Source organism: Sitodiplosis mosellana, unplaced genomic scaffold (genome assembly GCF_009176505.1).
Source record: "Sitodiplosis mosellana isolate CC-2019 unplaced genomic scaffold, AAFC_SMos_1.0 Smas_scaffold_1, whole genome shotgun sequence".
NCBI classification, from domain to species: Eukaryota; Metazoa; Arthropoda; class Insecta; order Diptera; family Cecidomyiidae; genus Sitodiplosis; species Sitodiplosis mosellana.
In genome coordinates this window covers 17,278,142-17,303,135 of record NW_022595244.1, presented here as the reverse complement: position 1 = coordinate 17,303,135, position 24,994 = coordinate 17,278,142, and the positions used below count along the sequence as shown (strand labels likewise).

Here is a 24,994-nt window from a genome sequence, read left to right as displayed (position 1 = left end):
GTTCGGCGATTGTTTAATAAGTCGTTTTTATGCTCACGGGTTCATATGTTTTTTTTTTGTTTAGAGCATTTTAGTAGGAATAGTGTTATAGTATATTCTATCATCTACGTTGATAAAGCTATTCAGATGGTCAACATTGAATAGACTGTATATCTTTTATCGACTTAATTTGATAAAAAGACATTATTATTTTTCGGAAAAAAATTCTTCGAATTGGTAATTATTGGGGCATTATCAAAGTGTACGTCAATATAATAACTAATGCAAGTTCAATAATCATCTATATTAACATAAAAAATAACAATAAAATTTATAGTAAAATTAAACATGAACTTGTTCGAAACAAAGAAGAAAAGTTAACAAACTTTTGGCATTAATTTGTAAATCTCATTAAAATCGGAAATGTAAGCATTACTATGAAATGAAATGAGTGTTTCAATCAAAGAGAAACATTGAGTAGAATTGAATTTTTCTTGAACAATTGTTCACTTGTCTTTCCATTTGGTCTGCAGCATCATTTTGAGACTATCATTCACCTAAATTACTTTTCCACATTGTGAAAATCATTTCCAAATGGTTTTCAACTGTTGTTGTTGTTGTTTTTTTTTTTCTTTAATTTTCTTGTAGCACAGTTTTTCGTTTTCTTTTATTGAAGTTGTTGGATTTATTTTCGTCCGGTTGCTGGAATGCCATCGTTGTTGACGGTGATACTGAGCCGACGAATGTTTGGTTTGTCGTACTCTTCCATTGACATGCCGCGAGATAGACGACGCGGTCCCAATGCGTTACCATCATTCGAACCACCTGAGCTGGTCGAATAAGCACGTCCACGATCAACACCCGGCATAGCAACCGATGTTAAAAGACCTTGGCCTTTGCAGAATAACAAAATTGATTGTGCCACCTTTGCCGGCTGTTTATAATCCAAATGAAATGACAGCCAAAAAAGAAAAAAACACACACAAAAATATTTAGATGAATGTTTAATGAATCGTATAAAATGCTTTGGGCTATATGCACAACTTACAGCATCGACAAGAACATCACCAGCTCGCTCAACTTTCATCATTGTGACACGCTCTTTGTTAACGTCACGATGAAGCTTCTCAACAACCGTCGAGTATGGGCTCAACATGCCAGTTATTAGCAAAATATCGATTTTGCAATCTTTCAATGATAAATCTTTACGACTATTTTTTTTTTCGATGGAAACAGGGTAATTCGCAGAGTACATGAAAATATAATAAGAGTGAAAGAATAAAAAATGGTTGGAAATGCATCGCAAAATAAAATTTAAACGACCATTGAAACTAATTTAAGAGAAAAGCAATTTTCTCCGGTCACAATTTGTCGATATCGTATCAAATGGTTTTTCATTTGAAATGGGTTTTGTGTCTGCGATATATATATTGCGCACCTCAATACAATTTACACCCATCCCATTTTATTGCTTCATATCAACTTTTCCATGAAAAAAAAAATTCTTTTACCATGGCTCTTTCTTTACCGGAAATTATGCAGAATGTTGTTATCAATGGTCGTGAAAAAGACGCAAAAAGAAAAACTCGGAAAAAAAATGTTGATAATGTTTACCTCATGAATGCTTTCACGTAGAGTCCCATGTTCTTATTGTTCAAAGGGCCATGTAGGCGGCTTTGAAACTCGTGAATAACTTTCTCCTTGTCCGGATTGCTTTCACCGACCAACTGCTATGGTCAGCCACAGAACATCATGCCAATATTCCATTTGGTTCATTATTGTGTTTTTGTGTGTGACGGGTATATGCAGCAGCACACGACGAACGTCAATTTTTCATTTATTTTGTTCAACAAGTTTACGGATGCGATAGAAAAAGAAAAGCAAACCATTTCAATAATAATGACATTTTCATTTACAACGGCAGTTGTTGAAGTGGCTACAAAGTATGCTAATATATATAAATACTTCGAAAATGGATGTAAGAAAGTTGTTTTTTTTTTCATTCTGTGGTAAGTGAAACGTTTAGTTCGTCAAAAGAGTGACGCAAGACAGAGAGTGAGAGGAATTGAGGAAAATAAAAGTGTTTTGTGTACACATACAAACAAGTTGGCTATTAAAAAACGCACACATACAAAACATACACAAACACACATGACTACGTTGATGTTTGACACACTTATGACTGACTACACATGTTCTAGAATAAATACTGTTTCTTTCTTCTTCTAAGGAGTGAAAGGGGGATGCATGTCATAGGGCAATATACAATGTGGAAAAGTCATGTTCAGAAAAGTATGAATTAATGTTTTGATGGTAGTAATTACAGACTGCGTGTGGAAAGTATCTACGTCGCTATGCTTCTTATTAATTTTATTACAAAGTTGAAATGCCACAAATGAAACCGTGCGCCAAGTATTGCGTTTTGCGCTTTTTCGCTCCATCATTTTTTTTTCTTTTCACGTGTGACATTTCCCTTTCGGTTGGTACTTGCTATGCGTGCAATTTGAATCGAACTCAGGATAAGCATTGAATGAAAATAAAATGACCAAAATGAAAGGTGTTCATTTTCAGAACAACGGATAAATAACGCTAATTGATTAAAATGATTATTTCATAGATTACCTCGTTGACAATGATCTTTAGTATTGGTTGTATTGTATTTTTGTATATTGTGTGGTTATTATTGATGTTTGTTTTATTTTTACATTTGTTTGGGGTATTTTTTTTTTATTGGTTTTGTTTTGGGGTTATTTTGTTAAGTCGCATGAAAAACAAGTAATGATAAAAATCGACACAATAAATTAAAATTCGGTCACATTTAGATAAGGCAGATAAAAATATCAAATTTGTTTATTTTTCTGGTTATATGAAACCCAACTATTGAGACTCAATCTAATGGAATTTATTCACATCTTATCTTTACACACATGGGTGTGTCTTAATAATTGGGTTTATATTTGCCAATTCAATTCAAACATTGAGATTGTTAGAAAAAGAAAATAATACGGTGCAATTCATGTCCAAACGGATGTTTCAATTTAATTGTGTGCCAATATTCAAACAAAGAGAAAAAAAAAACACAAAATCAATTTCGACCTAATCGAGCTGATTCTATTTTTGAACACCAATCCAATCAAAATGAAAACAAAATTCGATCAGATGTGATACTTACATGACCAAATTTATGATACATAAGAAAATCTTCAGCTGAACGCTCGACCTCTTCTGATTTCCAGTTGATGAACTTTTTTGAAATTGTGAAATAAAAGGAAAAAAAAAGTCAGGTGGAAAATTGTGAATTTCAAACAAAAAACCAATTATTATTTTTCGTTTGAAATTCGTCGTTCCGAAGAATTTTACCTTAGTCTTGAATGAATCAACGACGCTTGCTGCGCTTCCAGTGCAATTGATTAGGATCAGTCCCAAGCATCGGGCTGCATGAGCCAACCCAAAACGTGCCAATACATTAGCTCCGGCACCCTCACCCAATCCAATAACATATTTCACATGCAAAAAGTCGAGAACCGTGACCAAATCCTCTCCAAGTGTTTTCAACGATGGAAAAACAAAACTACACACAAAGTAAGAAAAGAACAATTGGTTTTGTTAGAGAGACAAGAAGTGAGCCGTTTGGAGAATTACCGTCGATAACTTACGAATCTGGAAGTTTATCTGCATTATCAGCGTGGCCTGGTACGTCAATATGGATGAAGCACGAACGTTCCTTAATTTCCGTCATGCATGGACTATTCACGAACTCTTGAAACGATGTATCTGATGCAAAGCATAAAAGTTTTCCCATTAAAAACGAATGTGTAATCGATTGCCCCGAAAATTGGTGACAAGTTGAGGTCGGTAATTTGGAAGAAAACAAGAGCAATTCTACTTACGGTTACATCCAAGATCGTGAACGGTCATGAAAACAGCCCGTTTCTCTTGCTGCGACAAATCGCCCTGCACAATAAAATACCATTGGAAAATACATGAAATTGCATTTAATTCATTTGTGGCCATTAAAATGGTTAATTTCATTCCTTTTAATTAGTCCGAATGCGTGTAATGGAACGTAGCACATCGCACAGCACAAACCACACTCAGCTCAAAATATACCAACCAAACCAAACCAAATTCGTTGAATTTATATGCACAGCCAAATGGATGCTTCAAACCCCAGCACTTGAAATGCTTTAATTTAGCTTTCCCGCGGTGCAATTGGAATATGCTTTCGTGTCAAGTGCATAAATATGTGATACTTAATTTGAAAATATGCACTTCCGTTCGAATAAACTCTGACTTTAGCATTTTCCCTCGAATTTTGCGCTTAATATTCAAGTGTGCTCCGGCGTTCAGGTGTATTCGCTACATGTTTGTACATGGTTTACAGCATGCTCGCAAATATATATGATTATTTGTTTTAGCTCTTTCGAATGCACTTATGGGACTACATCCCGTAGCTAAGTTCGTAGCACATCGCTACGTCTATTGAGATGGAATTCATTTGGAACTTTGTCTATCGTGAAACTCGCGAAAATTATTGTTCCGTTGAAATGGCAATCTTTTCAATGGTTTGACGAAGCTTTTGCGCGCCCAACCTTTGTTATTTAGCTTTTGTGTGTTTATTTCTTTATGTCAAGTCTTCACTTTTTTTATCGCATCATTGTGCTCGTTTTTATGATTGTTAACGATGCTTTTGATGACGAATAATAAAGCAAAGCGAATACAATTCCGAAGGAGAAAAAAAGTTGCTCAACGGATAAAAAAAGAGAAAAAAGCAATAATTTCTTTTTCATTTTCTTTCATCGCCATTTTTATGAATCGCCCAACACTTGAATCCATCGCTTGAATATATAATTTAGTGATGCATAATAACATTCCATTGTTTCTCAATAGCAATGGTGCCAGCCGAACAAAACATTCAATGAAAATGCAAATTTCACTAAACATCCTCTTGTGATAGCTGAATCGGACACGGATGACAAGCAATCTTAAATATTTCGCGCTTGCATAGACACGAAACACCAACACCGAATTCTGAATAATTTATTTTGCTGTTACGTCATTTGCTCAGAGATGGAACAAATTATTAATGGATATTTATGAATGAAGAAGTAGGGTGAGTATGTGTTGTGTCGGTTTGAGAAAGTTATCTAGCAAGCAAATGGCAAAAAAAAGAACAAAAATCGTGTGTGAGCGTTCACCATTCAGATCACATGAATGTTATAACCATAACCAATTCAGTTGTTCACTTTAACCGTTTAGATACAGCTCTAAATGACAAAATTCGGATTTAGTATGCCATTGGATGTGTGCGTCTGCGTTCCATTCCATGGCATGCGTCCTTTACCGTGCACAATGTGAAAATTATTCGTCCTGGTAACTTTCATTCCTCACTCACTCACTCACTATGGGACTAGAAATGCTTACCTGAACTGTAACATGTATGTCGCCTGAACGGTCTGTGCTCACGACGTATCTCTGAAACGAAAAAAAAAACAGATACGGCGCACATGAAATAAAATCCATAGACAACGTAAATAAAGAAAAAAGAAAATGTACATGGAGAAGTGTGGCAAACGAGATAAAACGTAAAATTTAGAAAATCCATATCATGCCTCTGCGAGTTTATATAGATGTATTCGCTGCAAGATAACAAATACTAAATGGATTTGACGTCACTTTGTGATTATCATTTAATTATAAATTGAATGTCGCGAACGAAATTCATTTCGATAATATTTTTCTCCGCTGTTTTTTTTCTCTCCTCTCGTTAGTTTGATTGTGGTGGTGTGCATGAGTAAATGGATTTTTCGCCAATTTTCAATTTTACCATAACAAGCAAGAAAAAAGTTTGGAATGTGGGTTGGTGTTGAAGCTATTTTCAAGTTTTCTTGTAATAACCGAAAGTGGAAGCTCGTCTATATTTCAACACTTTTATTCTAACGCTAAGCGGGTAGCAGCTGCGATATTGAAACCACAAATATTTAAGAAGGACAAATAGTTGGGTCAGTGCTCAAACTCCAATTGATGAACCTCAACTAATGTAATTAGCTGGTTTCTTTTTCTCCTTTTGTTACGAATTTGCCTTTGAAAGCGATTCACAGCGTTTTAATCGGAGGTGGATAGCGAATTCTCGAGGGCCAATTAAAGAGTTGGAATCATCATAATTACACCAAGATTTCATCCAATTTTCCAACTTGAACATTAAACCGAACCTTAAAACTTTGTAACGAACCCACATTGTAGATCTAGCTCATGTTGTGTGACGTTTATCGAATGACATCGACCAACTTTATAAACCATCGCTGATACTGGCTTTGTTGAATTAAACATACGAAGAAGAACAACAACAGCGATGCAAATATTTTCATCTCCGTCGCTCCTTTCAATGTCATTTCAGTTTCCCTTCGTCTTGCTTCCTCTTCACTTTAAGTACCTTTTGACTTTTAATCTAAGCTATGCAATCTTTTCAAAAGCATACTTGAGCAACCGCACGCTTTCATTCATTTCTTACATTTACTCAAGCGCATAAGTTTGCGAAAAACATTCCGACATTAGAAAGAAAGAACCGAACCAAAAACACGATGAATGAATCATATATACAAATAGTTGCGGCAAAGACGCTGAAGTAGTACTTGCCTGACAAACTGGGATTGACAAGTTAGTGAAAGCAAAACAAATATGACATGAATGTTTGTCACTGAAGCAAAGCGAACTTTTTTCCAGCAACTTTTATTTTCATTGCTCGTCGAAACTTCTATTATTATTATTTGCGTTGGAATTTATTCTCTAACAATTTCATAAAAAATTGGTATATGGTTTAAAATGGGATTTATTCTATTGAAATAAATCAGAAGAAGAAATCAACGAGCAACAATCAAAGTAAATTAGAGTAAATAGACGTGGAACGGACTGCCAATATTTATTGCATATCATTCACATTATGAGATTAAAATGTAAATTGAGTGCGACTCAGACCAATTGTGCAGCGCATACATTTCAATCAATGGCGATCGAAAGTGCTTGAAATGTCGAAATGTTGTTGTCATGTAAATTCATTCAGATTCAACGGAGAATGCATCAATTGAAATTGACTGGCGCTTTTGTGTGCGATGTGCGCCAGTTTGAATCAGTTTTAAAGAGTTATTGTATTCGATTGAGTTCATTTTCGTTGAACCATTTACTTCACAGCAAATCATCCGTTGTGAAGAGACGTTAAAAAAAATGGGAGAAACGAACCTCATCGCCTTTTTTATGGTTTCGGGCAGTTTGGATTTATCTTCATGATATACGACCGAATTTAGCATCTTAGACAAATTATGCGAAGCGTGATTTGCGAACAATAAAAGAGTACCCAAGTGGAAAAAAAAATCGATAGCAAATACTCAATGAATTTCGTCTGCTTCGTAATCATACCGAGTCAAGACCCCGTTCTAAAGCCTTTTTTTCTACTTGTTCCATAAGAACTTGTGGCAAATAACATGGAAGTTTAAAGTTTCTCTATCATCGTTCAAATCTACAGTGGAAGCCATCCAATTCTGAGTTAACGGTAATCTCGCACGGTTTCTGTTGAAGACTGAAAGTACTTAAAATGCAAAACGATGTCTCCATACTTGCGCATTACCGAGAACGAGGGTGAAATAACAATTATCCCATTTCAGAGCAGATGCGTTGGATGGTGATGTGGATGGCTCAAAAAAAGTCTCAAATAAATATCGATTCGAATTCTCTTTTTTTTTCATTTCTTTTTCGACCCAATACTTTAAATTCCGAATGGGTATCGAACATCTTTTCGCTTTTGTTTCTTTCTTTTTGAATAGAGTGTCATTTCGATGATGTTCAATTGACTTGTTTGATTTTCTTTTGCTTGACATGGAGTCTGTGGGAAGCTGTGAATCGAAAAAGCGATGGAAATCACAAAGAATGTTTTGACTGAAAAATGCATTTTTCGTCGAAATAAACAGATTTTCTCTTACTTGAAAATAGAGCAAATTCATAGCACAAGAGTTATATTCCATCCCCACCACCGTTGTGATGGTGCCAAGCCTCCCAGCGCAAGCACAAACATGCACGTATTCCATCCTCCATAGAAATGAGGACCACTTTATACGCGTACACAATGTAGAGCACGGCTGCGATTGAGAAGGGCCATCCAAGCTGAAAGCACATACAGAAACCATCATGCTCAGTGTAGACGGTAGAAAATGACGGTTTTTCTTATTTTAGCGCGTATCCAGTTCATTGCTCTCGACTGTATTGAAAAACGAAGGGAAGATAAGCACAAGAGATGCCAACAATACTTCGAATCAAAACAAAAATATAAACAGTGTTGTTGTGTTCGCCCATTTTTCATTGCCTATATCATTCTATCATTCTGCTATGAACTTCGAATAGTGGAACAAAGAATAACACTATTCCAAATACGCACTATGGATCCGTTCAGCTGAGCTCATTTCGTAGCTGAATTTTCCTGTGTATTTCTTTAGCAACAATGGGGCTGTGAAATCGAATAAAAATGCGCCCCCTTCTTTGCTTTTATTTTCCACCAACGTGCCGTTGCTCGCATTCCGTTCTTCTGCTGACATTATTATTTTCATTTTTACGAGGAGCAACGAGGCGCCTCTCCCTCCAATTTGTTGACGAAATATTATCAAAATGGTTTGATCAGCAAAACATTGATGTGATTATTATTATAATCATATGTCATTTCATTTTGATGAATTTATCGTTGCGAAAAATTCAGGAGTTTGTTACATAAAACTTCCTATGACATGATTAAAGTGTTTAAAATAATCCAAACAATAAATTAAAAAAAATAATTTCGTATTTTTAGCTTAATACTGCCGAAAAAAAATTTATGGCGAAAAAAAAACATTTCATAAAAGTTTCAAGTGGAATTTTAAATATTTTCATCCGAACATACTAACTTTAATCACATCTTCATGATGATGGTTGTGGTTGCCGTGCATTGGAGTGGTTGGTTTGCTGTTATCTTTAGTTTCCATGTTTTATGAACTTTTTCACAATCACAAAATTCAGTAGTTTTTTTTTTACTTATCCTTTTTTTGGAATCTAAAAATCCAATAAATTTTTTTTTTTCAATTAGTTTTCTATTTTCACTCTGAAAAACAATATCTTTCGAAGTGTGTTTGCGAAGTTTTGCTCGCAAAATCAAAAGCCAGAAAAAAAGGCTGTTTGGTGGAAAGCTTTTTATTTCAAGTGTGACGCAAAAAAGAAAATACGCACAAACACCCCAAAAATATTCTGCGTTCTATTTAAATCCCGACTGTGCGTCTGTCGGCACACAAACTCTGTAAATACGCAACAAACAACAAAATCGTCTGAAATTTTGCTGGCTGAAAGTACGTTAGAATCTTTTGTGGTAACTTTGTTGGGAATATCGAATGAATATCAATGCGAATTGAATGCTTGTTTTTGTTGTTTGAATTTGTTGATTTTTCTCTTTTCTTTAACACACTTTGTTCGGATGCATACGCAACAACACTTTGTTATCTGGATGAATGCCAAAATCTGACTGAATGAAATCGACGGGATGCTTTCATAATATTCATCCTGGCTGGCTGGATGTGAGATCGTGCGCGAGTCGGGTGGTCTCGTTGTTCGCGCGAAAAGTGACGACACGACTCCGGTTTGCATTCAGCAGGGGAAATGGTGAATGTGCCAACGGAAAAACTCTATTTTCTGTATACAAACGCACGCGTCGAATGTTGTGCTTCTGGTCTGTGCACAGCTGATGTGCGCTAGACAGAGACAGAGGGAAAACAGAAACGGCGCACACCGGTGTTCAACGTCGCAAAACATTTGGATAAACAAAATAAATAAAGCGTAATGTTTACGATATACTGTTCGATGGAGCAGCGATGAGGCCATAAAAGCCCCAACAACACCATACAATCAATGGTTACCCATTTGCTGTGCTCTTCATTGCTTGCCATGCGATTAAATGCAGACCGTTTTCAGTATACACTACTGCGATTGGGGTAAAATAATTTGTGACCAATATATTTTTGTGCACATAATTTTTCGCTTCATCTTTCTCTTGTTCTACTTCTCTCGGTTGTTTTCTTCTTTTTTGGTGAGAAAACAGAAAGCAGACACAATTCAATTGCAGAGCTTTCGCCGTCTCTTTTTCCCCGCAAGTTTTTTCTGATGAAATTGTTTCATTTGCCATTACAGTGTTCGTTTATTGAGTTTTTCTTGTTTTGCGTCCAATTTTTTTTTCGTTTGCTTTTTGCTGCTGCTCCTTGTGGTGATTTTACTACACGTTGCGCTTAAGACGTGCTCAGCCAGAGGTATGCTATGGATCGAAACGGTCTTTCGGATGCTTTTATATTTCGATCGATATTTATGTTGAGTTAGGTTCGTGCTGTGCGCTCTTTCGGCACTTTTTGCCAACGTATGTATTTGTGTGCATCGAATGTTATACGGTGGAGTGCAGAATAGATGAGAAATAAAAACAACACCACAAAACTAGATTGAATTTTGAAATGACACCTCTTCAAAAGCATTGGATTCCAAAATAGAACAGGTCATCAAGCGTACTTTTGATTTTTCCTTCTTTCAATCGATTGTTGAAACACAATGAATTCCGTATCTTGTTTTAGCATCACTTTTGCGCTCATCGTGTTTTTTTTTCTATTTCTGATGTTACATAATCACATATAAATTGTGTTCGTTCTTCTGGCAAATGATAAAACGTTATAAAATATTGGTTTTTCACTCGTTTTACGCTTCTTTATTCTCCATTTCAAAAGAAACTCGATGTGTTGTTTTTTTCCCGTTCTTTTGAAAAAAGGACGGCAAACCGGATAGATTTTATTGCTGGCATGAGTAATGGAAAGCGTTGTGACGTCGTAAATTCAAGCCACATGGGGGTGGCCTTTATGTGTGTGTGTGTGTGTGTATGTTATCGAGTAATTGCTTCGAAGAAACATGCATAGAAAATACTTTCGCATCGCATCGAACAAGTGGCAATGGTAAACGGTGAATAGAGAATAAATGAAGGCGCAATCGATAAACATAAAAGAATATCAAACTGTGTGGTAAAAAAAAAAGTCAATCGACTTGAAGAGATAGCCACTGAACTATCATCCAACGTTGATGCAAAAGAACAATGAGCGATAACAACAAAATCCATGTGATTGATCTTCTCGAATGCTTAACAGGAGTTATTTGTAGACAGTAGACGACCCTTTTAGTTTCTCTTTCCATTCATTTTGGTCTAAGCATTCATTTGGTCTGGATTGCGGCCGGTCAAATGAAAGAACGAAAAAAGAATCTTTTGATTTTGAGACGTGCCTAATTTTGCGTAGTTCACACCAAGCACACGATTAATCCATGGAATAACAAAGACTTCGGACAAACAAATTAAGGCAAATAATAATGGAGTCAGCAGCGCATAAATTCAAATTAACATGCCTAAGTTGGCCATTAGCCAACGGAAACGGCGAAATTATACATAAATTTAAATAATGAGCGATACTACGCATCAAAAATTACACTCTATTTCGGGCATTTCGAGAGATTTTTTAGTTCGTTTGTGATTTGCCCTTACTTGGGGATGTGCGCCATAGTAAACAACCAATTATATTGTAATATTTATAAACAAGAGAGACAATGCACGTTACGAAGATACCGCTTATCGTGAATGCTTATCACACTCAAATCTGCGTTAAATATTGTCTCGGGCTGTTTTTTTTCTACCATCTTGAACAGTCATCGAAAAAGGGTTCCACAAAGGAACAGAAGGTCAAGACAAAATGTCTGCCTTCCATCGAATCGAAATATGAACTCGATACGAAATAAGTCTATCATTATAATCAGCTCAAACGCGAACAGAGAATAAAAAAGGCAAACAGAGTACGAAACATGAGTCAAGATTAAGAATTTTTCCGTCTCAAGCCATTCATAACTGAAAGTCGCTCATTTTTTTTTAGTTCGTTGGACTACTTTACAACATTTGACGACTTGGATGCAATCCCTCTTTACGCTGCCTTATCATTGGTCTCATGTACACTCTTGTCAAATGTATTATGTTTAAGCTCATAAATGCGGAAAAAAGAGCGGTGTTATGTCCTCGTGCAAGTCATAACAAGCTCAACGTTCCAGCATCCCGCCCACGAATATAATGGCCACAGCTCACGAAAAATACATTTATATTCATTTAAGATTTTCTACGGATTCCTTGTGTAACGTTACACATCACGTAAATGCTTGTATCCAGTTTTATGGGAGAAAATCTTATTGCATTCATTTCAGCATTTCGGTAATGAAAACTGTAAGCACACGCAGCTACGAAATGAAGAACTAATAACAACAATAATCGGTCATTTATAAATAATTGAAGTGACACCAAAAAGTTGTTAATAACACCATCAATTAATCAAGGCGTGTTTAGTCCAGTGTGAAACGGTGTTCCGATGAAAAAACAGAATCAATCATCATACAAATCCAATGTAATGCCCAAGCTTTGCGTGCGATGATTTTATTGTATGAACAAACTCTCTCAAACTTTTGGAACTTGTGGATTAATTCTTGGTTGGAGCTTTGTCGATAATTATCTTTATGTTTGTTTTTCTTCCGCGCCAAAAACTTAAGTGCCACTGGTCTTTAGAAAAAGTTGATTCGGTAAAATCCAAAATATACCAATTAGTATTGAACGATGAAAAGAAAAACAGAAAAACCAAACACAATTATCTCGCACAAATTCTTGGAAATTTTCCATTCATTTGCTTCTCTTTGTCGCTAAAATTGTTCCACTGGAGCAATGAATCGATGCATTGGGTTACAGAGAAAAAGCAGCGAAAATTTCGTCGTTTTCCTTATTTCTATCGATTTTTCATCAGCATGTTTCAACAGCGAGATAATTCAGTGTCACACTTTTTTTCCATCCAGGTTTTCTTCGTTATTGTCGTCGCTGAAGACATGAATTTGGCACGTTGTAAATCGTAGCTTGTTATTTTTTCATCGTGTTCTCTCGCATTGTTTGAATTTTGCTCGTAAAAGATGCATACATCTTCTTTGCTATACATAGCAATGGAGCAATTTTACCAGGATTTCACGTCTGATTCCAAAACAATAAGTTAATTTTACCAGCACTGATAAACAAATCAAAGTTGGATCGGCGATACATTTTTCGATTAGGCGCTTGCAAAGCAAGTGATTTTCAGTTCAGTGCAAAGCGTTCGTGTCTTGGATCATAACATGTGACGCTATGATATCTTTGATTCCAATATCAATCATGTCCTATCATAGGTCTGTATTCCAAAACTGATTAATAATTTCTAACGTTAACATGGAACGAATTGGATATGGCCATCTGTTACACTATGTTCGATTCCTTCGAATCCATACCGTTAACAGCGCACACCAATTTTCGGTCAACCAAAACGAAATATATATCATCCACGTCAATTTTGAACATCAAAAAGGTTTCGATTTTATTATTAGTCGTGTAAATAGCTAATGGGGAGAATTTCAAGGCGATTCGTGTCTCAAGCCATTTGGATATATTGATTCAAGTGAAAAATGTTGTTTATCAAATGGAATCAACGAAACGAAACTTGACAATGAGAGAATAAATTTAATCAATTGAATTGATGACTATTGGAGCTGTAATTTATGTATGTTCATCGTCATAGCACAAGTGGCTATTTCGCATTCAACTAATATGGGTTTGGTCTTTTCCGTTCACGCTCGGAAATTTCAAAGTAGTCCGTCTATAGAAATGGTAGTTATTTGTCAGTCTATGAAATGCCAAAGTATAATGCTGGAAAATCGTTTCGAATAATTGCATCAATTGTGCTTAATTGGTTGAGATAACGCGAATGCACTGACGATGCATTTGAAACATGGTTTGAGGAATTTTGGATTCGTTCAGTCTTTGTCTACCTAACTATTCGTCTGAGTTTGTTTTTCATCTACTATTTTTTTCTCCATTTACAAATTATTTGTTCCATGCATTCGCTTCGTTTGCCACAAACGACGTGTATAAACTTGTAACCGAGTTGAATCCTTCAATTGGCATTGAGTTGCCTGCGAAATTACTCCGGAGGAATCATGTAAGATGTGAGATAAAGAAAGTTTTTAAGGATAAAAAAGAAAAAAATACGGGAATTACCTGTTCCATAAGACTTTCGGCTCGTCTTGCGAACGATTCACGTCTGGTTGTAGTAACGGGTGGCACTGATGCTGACGTTGGTGGCGTTGACATGGTGATTTTACTTATATGTGCTCTTGAATATCTTTCTATCTAAACTTTTAATCGTATTATTTTGGCTAGTTTGTTTTTTCGCGTCACCTTTCACAGTCGTCTGGCTGGCTGGCTGGATTATGTGCCAAAATGAAATTCGTATCACGGATTCACACTGCACAACCACACCGCTCTATTCAATGATTCAGTACAATTTTCGAAATGTTCACAATGCCGTTGAACAAACAGAACGAAAACACACGATTTATTGTCCCTGTGGAAGAGAAAGAGAAACAGAACCATAGATCAGCGTGTTATATTTCGTCTAAGTTTTTCTTTATTTTATGACAAAAAGTGAAGAAAAGAAGAAAATCATCGAGAAAATATAGAGAATGAAACGATGTTACAAGTAATTCTAGTGTGATGAAGGAAAAAAATAAAGTGAGTTATCGTAGGAAACGGAATGCTCATACTGTTTCAACGGCTGAATTTGGTATGATGGCACCACAGCATGATATCTGATATATGTATCAATTTATATTTTCAAAGTATATAAATTTTACGAGCAATCACTGTTTCTCCCCCCCTTTGTTTGTGTGTGTGTGATTTGAATTCAATATGCGATTGGCAGTGACATTTCCGTTTCTTTAATTATTCATTCCATTTTCGTCGTATCGGATTTGGAAATCTACGCAATATGGCTCATCGCATGCGATCAACGCACCGAATCTACTCGCAATGTGAATGATAACAAGGTCATGGCTCTCTATTAACTGTGAGAATTGAAAACGAGCATCGAACAAAAACCATGAAGCAAATCGATGGTTTCGGCTTGCGTTAGCCGCAGTCATAAATTTTCTTGTACATCAAAAGGAGTAGAAAAAAAACTGTGTCGTATTTGTGAATTATCCTATGAAAATGTTAACAATGTTCTATCGAGAATGTGTTGTTGGATCGAATGCAAGTGATTGGTCGACATTTGAGTATGGAAAGCAAATGACAGCATCCATTCAGTGTGCCCACTGCCCAGTGCCCACCATCGCAAAACTAATTACATGTTCGAAGCAAATCGAACGGAAATCCGGATATTTGTCCACATTGTACGTGACGTAAATGAGAGCATTGGCTCAATAGAAACAACAAGCGCTTGCATTAAAACGTGGGTTTCTTCGATGTGGAACAGGCGAGCGCGCGCGTTCTTTTCAATAACAAACAACATCATTATCGACCAGAAAAACTGTTGCTGTATTTAGAGGTAGCAAAGAATTACACTTTCAATTGAAACATGAAAATGCGTCTCAAACATTCAATTTAAAGTGCTGCTAAAATTGAATTGAAGCAGGACAATAAATGTTTATACCGATACATTTTTTACCGCTCTCTCTCTCTCTCTCTCTCTTTTTCTCTCTCGCATCATTCGCATGGCCCGCAAATTGTAAACAAAGTTTTCGCTTTCATTCAATGACAATTAACGCTTTCTTTGTTGTGGATCATTGGTGTGCTAAACATTATTGTGAATATATGTGTATATTCAACATATAAACTTTATGCGGCAAACGGAAGAAATTCGAATACATTGAACAGCGTAATGTATATAATCGTATTTGCGTCGTTCATTGATTTCACAAACACATTGGTGAACAACGACGGTGTTTAAATAATGTGGAGAAAAAAAACAGTGACTCGGCCGTTCAACAAACATACGGTAAACACTACTCTCGTTGCCTACATTTGAGCTAATTGTCTGAACACAATGCGTTAACAGTGAGTTGTTTACGTTTTTTTTTATTGTACCATCGTGTCTCTCTGTGTGTGTGCAATCATTTGTTTATCTCGAATTCTAAATGCGTTTTACGAATGAAACAACAATTATTCGCGACTCTAAAAATAGATCACATTTAAAATGAATAAATTAAATTGGCGGCTCGTCTGCTACGGCGGCGTTCTGCAGGAATTTGCTATTAAATTTTATCGGAAGAAATGAAATGATTATGGCGTTGATTTTTATTACTTCTAAGCGATGGAAATGATTAAACGGATCCATGCCCACACACAGATTAAGTCACGTCACTTATCTGCTTTTGCAAATGACCATTTGAGACGCAAACAAAAACATGGAAAGTGGAACGGCCATATCATTTTGTGTTTGCCTTTTTTTCTCTTTAAATTTATTTATGTCCTGTCGCACCGGCACAATTGCATGTGAAACACAAATGATATTCCAATTGAAATGAATTGAAAAAAAGGTTTTCGCAAAAAAATGCATATGAAAACAAGACGCAAATCGCGTCTAATCTAAAATCGCCTTGAAGTACAAATGAAATCGAAACGGATACGTCGAGATGAGCGCGTGTTAATAACAAATTATGTGCAGTTTAGATTTATTCTCTCTCTCTCTCTCTCTCTCTCTCTCTCTCTCTCTTTCTCTCTGCCCTGTGTATATGTGTGCGTGTGTGGATTATTTTTGCATGTAAATCGAGCAATTGAGTTCAATTTGCATCCGACTGCGTTTTAACAATCGTCTTGGGCTGCATTCAAAAGCGACATCTTCTACTCATTCGCATCGACGTTGCGGCTGTGTTCCGTTGATTTCACTATTTTATGTCATTTATAAATAAACTGTACGCGCGTTGCATACATATGATGCTGCCTTCTTTTTTTTGCTGCAGGTCTCTCAATTGAACTGCATAACATCATACGAATTGCAATCAAAACTAAGCGCTAAATTTAGAATTCAGATCACAAAGGGGGATTATGACAAATTGTGTTAAACGTTCAACGGTTTTCAACACGAATGCTGTAACATCACTTATGATCTCTTTTTGTTTCATGACAAAAAAAATTTCCTGTATAGGCGTTTCTTGTTTGCGTCCAATGAAGATCAAGTTCTTTCAGCACTTGATGCTGAAAATGGCCACTAATTGACGATTTAAATGCTATTTCTTTACTTTTTTTTTGTCTATTTATTGAAAGTGAACACTTCTTTTGAAATGATCGGGCCAACGTTTTTGTTCCACTGTAGAAAAATTTCTTTATAGAAAATTTGATAAAACTCATTGAAAAAACTACCTGCGTCAATTGCTTTATCAATTTTTCACAAAAACTCTGAATTTTCGATTTTTCCGTGTTATTAGATTAAATGCCGTTAAACAATCGGGACAACAATTTCATCTAAAGAAAAATGTCCACGATTTCTGTTTTTCAAAATACGATTCTTTTGAAAAATTAAACATAAATTCACAATTTAGAGATACATGAAGTGGCGAACAACAAAACCGTTGCAATGCTCAAACCGTACTGAAAACAATCGGATTCAAAAAGTGTTTGGGTACGTGAAATTTTTCTCGTATTTTCTGATACTCTTCGTTCAAGTAATGTATGGGCACGCACAGACACGAACACACATAAATATAACGCTGAGGCAAACAAACAGAGTGAAATGAAATCAACACATTACCGATTCAGAATCGATTCATAGAGTGATAACGATGGCAGCGATGGCGACGACAACGGCGGTGACGGCGATTGCAATAGCAGTAGGCAGTGACGGTATTGTTGTGTCGGTGGCGGTATATTTAGTAATGGTAACTGATATTAACGATGAAATCAACGACACACAAACAATTGGGATAGACAACTAGAATGGAGTCGTGGACGAACTAATAATTTGGATTCTAAAGATTTATTTCGTTTGCGTGTGTATTCCATTTATATTTGTTAGCACTTTTCTCATGTGATGGCCGATCAAATCATTTTGAAATGTATGCCGGCGAATAGTCGGCTCTCTCTCTCTCTCTCTCTTTTTCACACAAACGAACAAACGGACGGACGGACGAAGGAGCGAACGAACGAACGAATGGAGGGAAGCAATGTTTATATATATGGAAATGTTTATAATACTCGATCACGAGATTGAGCAAACGCAGACGAGTCAAGCGAAAACAAAATCACTCTATTTATAGTTTGATATGTTGGAGTATTTCATGGCTTTTATTGCACGCTCTACGGTCCTATTGAATGTTATTTGCATTCTCACGTTACGAGCGGCGATCCCAACCACCTCTAATCTCTTACAGTTCAACGATACCGTGTAAATATTTGTATTTTTGCTGAAATTCCACTTAAGCGTCTCGCATGAAGGATCTAAATACTTCTTCTATACACTTGTTGTAATTACATGATTATAAGCATAACGTTCAATTTCATTCTATGCTTTGTGATTGATTCAAATAAATAGAAAAAAGTAGAATAAACTGTCGATAGTGTTAAATTAGCAGTGCTAATACTTACTCATTCAAGCAAATGTTTCTTTTCTCTCCTCATGTAGTTCGTTTGTTTGCATTATACATTGAAATTTTACAATTTTCCATCCAGATTAAATGATAGTTTATTTTTTCGAATTGAAAAATAGTTATCCCACAGAAAAACGGTTCAACCGTCAAAAATGGAAATTAACTTGCTGTTGTTCAAAGCATCAACAAATCTACTAATTAACGAAATGACATGATATGTAACTGTGTGTGTGTATGGGTTTGGCGACAATTGCTGTTTGACTTTTTTTCCGAACAGAAATTGCGTCGACATTTTTCGTATCAATTCACTGGATTATTTTGATGGCGCAGTTCGATAGAGAATATTTGTAATCAAACTGCTGTAGCACGAACCATTTGAGTCTTATAGAATATTGTGCAACAGTTGAATGATTCACAGAATGCATATCGAAGCGTTTTATATGTACATTTGCGTTTGAAAATTTATGCGGAATTCGTTTTATTGAACATCATCCAAATGAATAATAAATATTGATGCAAAACTGGGCCAATGGAATGGCCAGCAAAATTTATATTCCGTAAGCGCACACAATGTTTTCAATCGATTATGCTAGAAAAAATATTCGTATCCCATTTAATGGATGTATATGTGCTCACTCAATCCTTAACATTTAGCCGTATTCTCATTGTGTTTGTTTTGGGCGCTGTATGTTCCAGGATAAATTGGCTTGCCACATTGTTGCAGATAATAATTTTGCGGAAACAAAATCGGCACAGAGGGGCATAGTGAATTAAGGAAACTACACCAAAACTATGCAATTTGATTGAATGATGATGCTGTATGGTGTACAGCAGCAGCAGAAACAGCAACAGCGCAGCCAATTCAAAAATCAATAGCAACTCCGCCGAAAGCACACAAATGACCTACATTGATTCAAACATTACAGCTCAACATTCGCAACAAGCTATCGCTCATAGTTTGATTGATTACGGCGAAAAATGCCATTTATTTCTGTATTCAATTTTAATACTTACATCTCGTCACACAAAGTACATACCGTATGTGTCCCCGATTCATCTGCAATGCTGTTTGCCCCAAAAAGAAAATGAAATCAGAATGAATGAATGAATGAACTCCATGTAATTTAATGGAAAATGATTGATTTATTTTTGTATTTATTACTGCTCGAAAGCCATAATAATTTTACTGCGGTTTAGGTTATACTTAGGTATTGCTATTATTTCTATGAGTTTTTGTTTACATGAGTGAATTTATTTGATTGAATCCCTAGCTTTGACCAAAGCATTCAATGAATGAGCTTGGTTTGACGTTAGAAACCCCATTCACAATCGACATAAATGCGAAACGTTCATAGAAGAACTTTTAAAGAAAAAAAAATGAAATGTTGTGAGATTTTGTTAAACTAAATCAAAGATGAAAATCTGGATGTTTCTTTTCATTCTGATTTGTTTGTTGTTTGGCTCGCATTGATCGAATTCGTAGACTGTTCCGTCTTCTCGTTCAAATTTTGAGGTTTCGCAGTATTCACTTGGCTGTTGCCGCCACCTCCATCATTGTTGTTGTCATTACCATTCACACTCAGTTTTATGTCCGTATCATCTTTCTTTGGCTGTTGAGCATTTGCCGTCGCAACATTGGGTGTCACTTTTTCAACGGGCCCATTTTCATTCGTGTTCGTGTCTTTGGATTCATCATCGGCTTTTTCCGATGAGGTTGAATTGATTGGTGGTATGAATGATGACTCGAAGAATTCGATTTCTTCGCGATATTTCTGGTTGTTGAGCAATCCGTTGGTGTGCCAACCTTTGGGGAACTGTGAACTGTAGTCATCGTCACGTTGACGATAATTGTTGACACGATTGTTGGGTCTTCCACTGCCATGGAAATTAAGACCACCACGACCACCGCCTCTCGTACTTGCGGCTACGCTGAGACTGTGTTTTCTGGAAAAATTGCGTGTATTACCGGCCTTCATGTCCAAATGTTGATTTTCGATGTTTTCATTTGCTTGACCGGTGGCAACTTGTTGATCTTCTTCAATTCGAGGCTTGTTCTTGTTCGGCTGACATTTTGCTTGGTCCTTATTCTGCAATTTAAGTTCGTTGGCAATTTTTTCAGCTGAAGTGGGTGACACCACAATCATTGCTTGTAACGGCGAACCATTCATCGTGAGCCATTCCTTTTGGTTGATTGTGTCCAGTCGATGTGCATGAGTGGCCCACGTATCGTTGGTTACTTTCGCAACTAATGCATTTGAAAGGCAAGTGGTTAAGTCATTCCATGAACCATCGGCTTTTTGGACTTTCAAATGACCGAACAAGTGTGACCCGTTTGGCAGTCGGACATCTTCCACTTTGTCAAATTTCAAGTGCACCGCACGACCGACAACACTTTGTGCAATTTCGATGGCGTTCATCGACCAGTTGCTTTGTTCACGCATAATGACACTATCTTTTTCGAAGTCATAGCTTGATTCAGCTGGAACACAATTGACTAAACCACCCAAATGTACACGCTGAAACTTGACATTCATTTTTGCGTAGATCGCTGGCAGTTTGCAAATTTGCGTGGAATTTGACACCAACGGTACACCGTAATCAACTGCCCATACGTACACCAAACCGGTTTCATCTTTCGCTTTGATGACACCACGAATCCATTTGTTAAAATCTGGCATAAGCACGGCTACCAGGTCACCAATTTGAATGTCTTCCGGTCCATCTGGCGGCTGCATTCTTTTGTTGACCGATCCTTTGATTTTCACTTCCATTTCCTCCAACTGTTTGTCAAACCCTAAGGTCAAAGCGCATTTTAATGTAATCTCACATTAGATTCTGACTATTTAGCAAAGAAAATTTGAGTAAAATTGCATGCAATTTACCTTCATCCTCCAACCGTTTGAAGAAAAACTTGTGCGGATTCACGAAATGTGTTATTTTTATCATGCTGGACACGAATTTACAATGCAAAAGAAAAACTGATTTGGTGCGACTGTTTTGTTTGAGAACTTCTTGCTAACTGATGACTCTGTCTGTGATTTCGCTCTGGCTCACTGATGGCGACTGAATGCGAACTTTTGCATGCGTCGCATTTCTGAAAACCCTTTTTTGTTTATTCAGTCAAAATGTGATCGCATCGAGAAAAAAAAAACGCCGAGAGAAAAGTATACAGTAACAAGAAATCCGATACAAATTCATTTGTCGTCAGACCAACCGAGATTTTAATGGCACCACATAAAGTATCATTATGATTTGGTTTACTTTAAAGTCGTAAATTATAATCAATTGGTTGGCTTCTGTAACAATCGTGTGATGATCGAAAATTAAAAATGTTTGCTGTTCCCAAGAAGTTATCATTACATACTTACAGTCGATTCATTCCAAATAGCCTCAATCCCTTCTGAAAGCTGTACAAATGGATAAATAAACACGAGCATTTTGCATGATTTATAAACAGTTTATAAAATATGAATTTATTATTCAAGATATCGATGCGTGATCACATGATTATTTTTCAATGCACTAGGTAGTGTGAGGTACAAATAGATGTACTCTTCCTATGACAAAAATATCTTTTATTTTCAAATTGGTTTCGATAAATCGATGATAGGAATATTTGTTATTGTAACTTTGTTCTAAAGAATCGTTGGCCCCTTTAGCATTTTAAGAGGCATAAAAATCAAAAACTAATTCTGCAGCATGTCAAACAAAGTATTGTTGACTATGCACATGCAGTTGTCTTATACAATTATAATGAAAAAAAAAAAATGTTTGAAAAATGTCAATTTGAACAAAAATCTACGTTTGCGTATTCATTCGTCTGTGTTTTCTTGTTTCGGCTCAGTTTTCACCGCAGCATTTTCTTCGGCAGCGTATGACTTACATTCAGCACTTGAATTGGCCCCATTTTCAGCTGCCTCACTTTTGATGTTCATGCGTTGCACCTTGCATTCAATTTTGGTTGAATCTGTTTTTACGGTTGACGTCGATGCCGCATCCGAATTTGCGTCAACTTTTTCGGTTGGTTTCTTGGCGTTGTTGCGATTCTTTTCTGGACCGGCATTTTTCGTCTGATTCTTTGGCACATACCGAGCATTTTGTCTATTGTTCTGGCGATCGTTCGGCTGATTTCTTTGATTTTTATCGAAATTTTGTCCATAGTTCGGACCGTGACCATGACCAGGGCGCAAAAATGGTTGTATCGGAAGATGATAAGGGAGATTCATGGGACCATTTGTCATTGGAACATGTTCGGTTATTCTTGAAAGTTGTGGATGAGCCAAGGCAGCATGAAATTCAGGATCCCCAAATTGATTGTTCGATACTACATTTCGGTTGCGGTTATTTCGAAAATTCGGGCGCAAATTTGACGGAACATAACCACCAACACTTCGTCTACCTTGCTGTTGATTGAACTGGCCTGTCGGTTGATTGAAGTGCGCTGGTGGATTGAATTGATTTTTGTACGAGTTAAACGAATTGGGTGGCCGTTGGTTGAATTGATTCTGTTGGGTCGGTTGGGTATTTTGTTGGTTTGAAACGGTAGCACGTTGGATTTGAAATTGCTGTGGTCTTTGGCTATTCTGATTGTCGGCCAAATTTGGATCACGTCGAAAGTTATTCTTAAGTCTGTTGTATCTGCGAAACCGATTGGCACGTTGAATATCTTCACCTTGGCCATTTTTGTTGCTTGAATCTTTTGGCACTGAGCTGTCACTTTGCTTTTCGGTGTCAGCCTTTGATTTAAACTCGGTGCTATCGTTTTTGGATGGCAACACATTTGACGTTGGTGCTGGGCCGTTCGAAACATTTTGCGATTCATTGGCTCCATTGATGGGGGATGTATTTTTTGGCTGGAATTGTGGCTGGAACACAGACACCGACTCATTGAAAAACTGTTCATCGACTGCATCGGGCATAACTTCTTCGTCATCAATTTCAGATTCATCATCGAAGAATTCTTTATCGGTGTAGCCAGTTTCGTCTTTCGCAATGGCAACTGGCGAAACAACAAAATTCAGGTTCAACATGTCACCATTGACAGAAAGCCAGTGTCGCTGTTGAAGCGTTTCACTTGTCTTGACTTCTTCCGCGAATCCACTTTCAGCGAAAGCTGCCATATTCATATCCCACAGGCACTTGACAATGTCCATCCTTTGCCCATCTGGCCTCTGTACCATTAATCTTCCAAAGAAATGCGACTTTTTTGGTTTGTATTCATGCACATTCTCGAATTCCACTTTGACGGCGCGCTGCAAAATATTCTGGGTCAATTCGATGGCGTCTGGCGACCAATTTGACAACCTTTCTTTGACACTGGTTGCGAGTGCAATATCATAGCGAATTCCGGTCGGCATAATATTTTCGATACCGCCCGTAAAAATGTTGTTGCTTTTCAAAAACATTCCTTTAAACGAGGCAGGCAGTTTGATGATGTGTGAAGCTTTCGACACTAGTGGATAGCCATAGTCGATGGCCCAAACGCCGAACCGCTCGGTGCTCCCTTCACCATCCTTCTTTTTAATCGAAGCACGTATCCACTTGTTCCAATTGGGCAAAAACACACCAACCATATCACCAAGTTTAGTGCCAGTTACCGTTGAATCATCTGCTTTCATATCAGCCGCATTCACTCTTGCAATGTTCGTGATTTTATCCTCCAACACTTTCAATTCCTCGTTGAAACCTTAAAAAAAAATTGCATTCAAAATGAGTGAAAATGGATTTACTACTTAAAGACGACAACAAAACGGGCTTACCTTCATCTCGTACCCATGTGAAGAAAAAGAAATGCGGATTCACGAAATGTGTGATTTTTATTTCATTATTTTCCATTTTTCAAGAGTCAAAACTCCACCGAGAGCAACCGAATGTGTCCGTCTCTTTTGATCAAATGTGAGCAACTCAATTATGTTTCTCTTTAATTTCTCGTCGTTTCGTTAGCGAAAATTATTTGAATTTTTTTGACAAAAAATTCCACTCTGAAACACGAATCAAACCGGTCTCTTCAAGCACTCGGAGCACAATGTCATTTGACATTCAATACTTCGTATTTGTATGGCATATACAAATGTAAACAAAGAGCACACTGAGAATTGCTATCGTTACCGAACCCAACACATAAATCAGAATTAAGAAAAACTTGCAAAAATCGCTTCAAACCACCTATATTGAAATTTGCTTGGCTAAGCGAATATCCTTGTTTATTTATGTGGAGAAGAAAAAAAAACTCATTTTATTGCTTCAAAGAAATTTCATTTGCAACGAGAGCGAGTGTTGTGTGAACGCCACATAAAAATCAACACGCAATTCCAATTTTATTGGAGACTTTAGTTGCCGCAGACTTTGGAAAACGTCAAATTTCACACTACAATAGCACTCATACAGTAGCATTGAAGAAAACAAGACACGCATACATCGACAAGCGGCGTTCGTTTGCGATTACCGTCGACATCGATATTTTTGCCGACTTTGTCGAGCGTATGAAAAGACATACCAAAATATAATACGTGTT

At 36.8% G+C, this 24,994-nt stretch overlaps 3 protein-coding genes across 8 annotated transcripts; all 3 read right to left on the bottom strand.

Annotated features, from left to right (window-relative positions):
- Positions 1-596: 596 nt before the first annotated feature.
- Positions 597-17,496, bottom strand: LOC129576289 (uncharacterized protein ZK1073.1). Of its 6 annotated transcripts, none has more exons than XM_055461611.1 (11): positions 17,258-17,496; positions 14,662-14,961; positions 14,117-14,462; positions 5,404-5,454; positions 3,870-3,933; positions 3,636-3,753; positions 3,340-3,550; positions 3,152-3,223; positions 1,594-1,706; positions 1,028-1,190; positions 597-913 (listed from the first exon to the last, which is right to left on the bottom strand). In XM_055461611.1, the coding sequence occupies exons 3-11, from the start codon at positions 14,207-14,209 to the stop codon at positions 665-667; spliced, it is 1,134 nt and encodes a 377-aa protein (XP_055317586.1). In that variant the 5' UTR covers positions 14,210-14,462; positions 14,662-14,961; positions 17,258-17,496; the 3' UTR covers positions 597-664. The 6 variants fall into 6 exon arrangements, with proteins under 6 accessions (XP_055317586.1, XP_055317121.1, XP_055317310.1 ...); XM_055461146.1 differs by lacking the exon at positions 14,662-14,961 and adding an exon at positions 2,602-2,616 and having other exon boundaries at positions 1,594-1,709; XM_055461335.1 differs by lacking the exon at positions 14,662-14,961 and adding an exon at positions 2,602-2,616.
- Positions 17,497-19,609: 2,113 nt separating this feature from the next.
- LOC129576245 (putative uncharacterized protein DDB_G0286901) lies at positions 19,610-21,519 on the bottom strand. The gene is made up of 2 exons (XM_055460997.1): positions 21,363-21,519; positions 19,610-21,274 (listed from the first exon to the last, which is right to left on the bottom strand). The coding sequence occupies exons 1-2, from the start codon at positions 21,424-21,426 to the stop codon at positions 19,917-19,919; spliced, it is 1,422 nt and encodes a 473-aa protein (XP_055316972.1). The 5' UTR covers positions 21,427-21,519; the 3' UTR covers positions 19,610-19,916.
- Positions 21,520-21,916: 397 nt separating this feature from the next.
- Positions 21,917-24,857, bottom strand: LOC129575558 (suppressor of Mek1-like). The gene is made up of 2 exons (XM_055459395.1): positions 24,240-24,857; positions 21,917-24,166 (listed from the first exon to the last, which is right to left on the bottom strand). The coding sequence occupies exons 1-2, from the start codon at positions 24,313-24,315 to the stop codon at positions 22,293-22,295; spliced, it is 1,950 nt and encodes a 649-aa protein (XP_055315370.1). The 5' UTR covers positions 24,316-24,857; the 3' UTR covers positions 21,917-22,292.
- Positions 24,858-24,994: the final 137 nt, after the last annotated feature.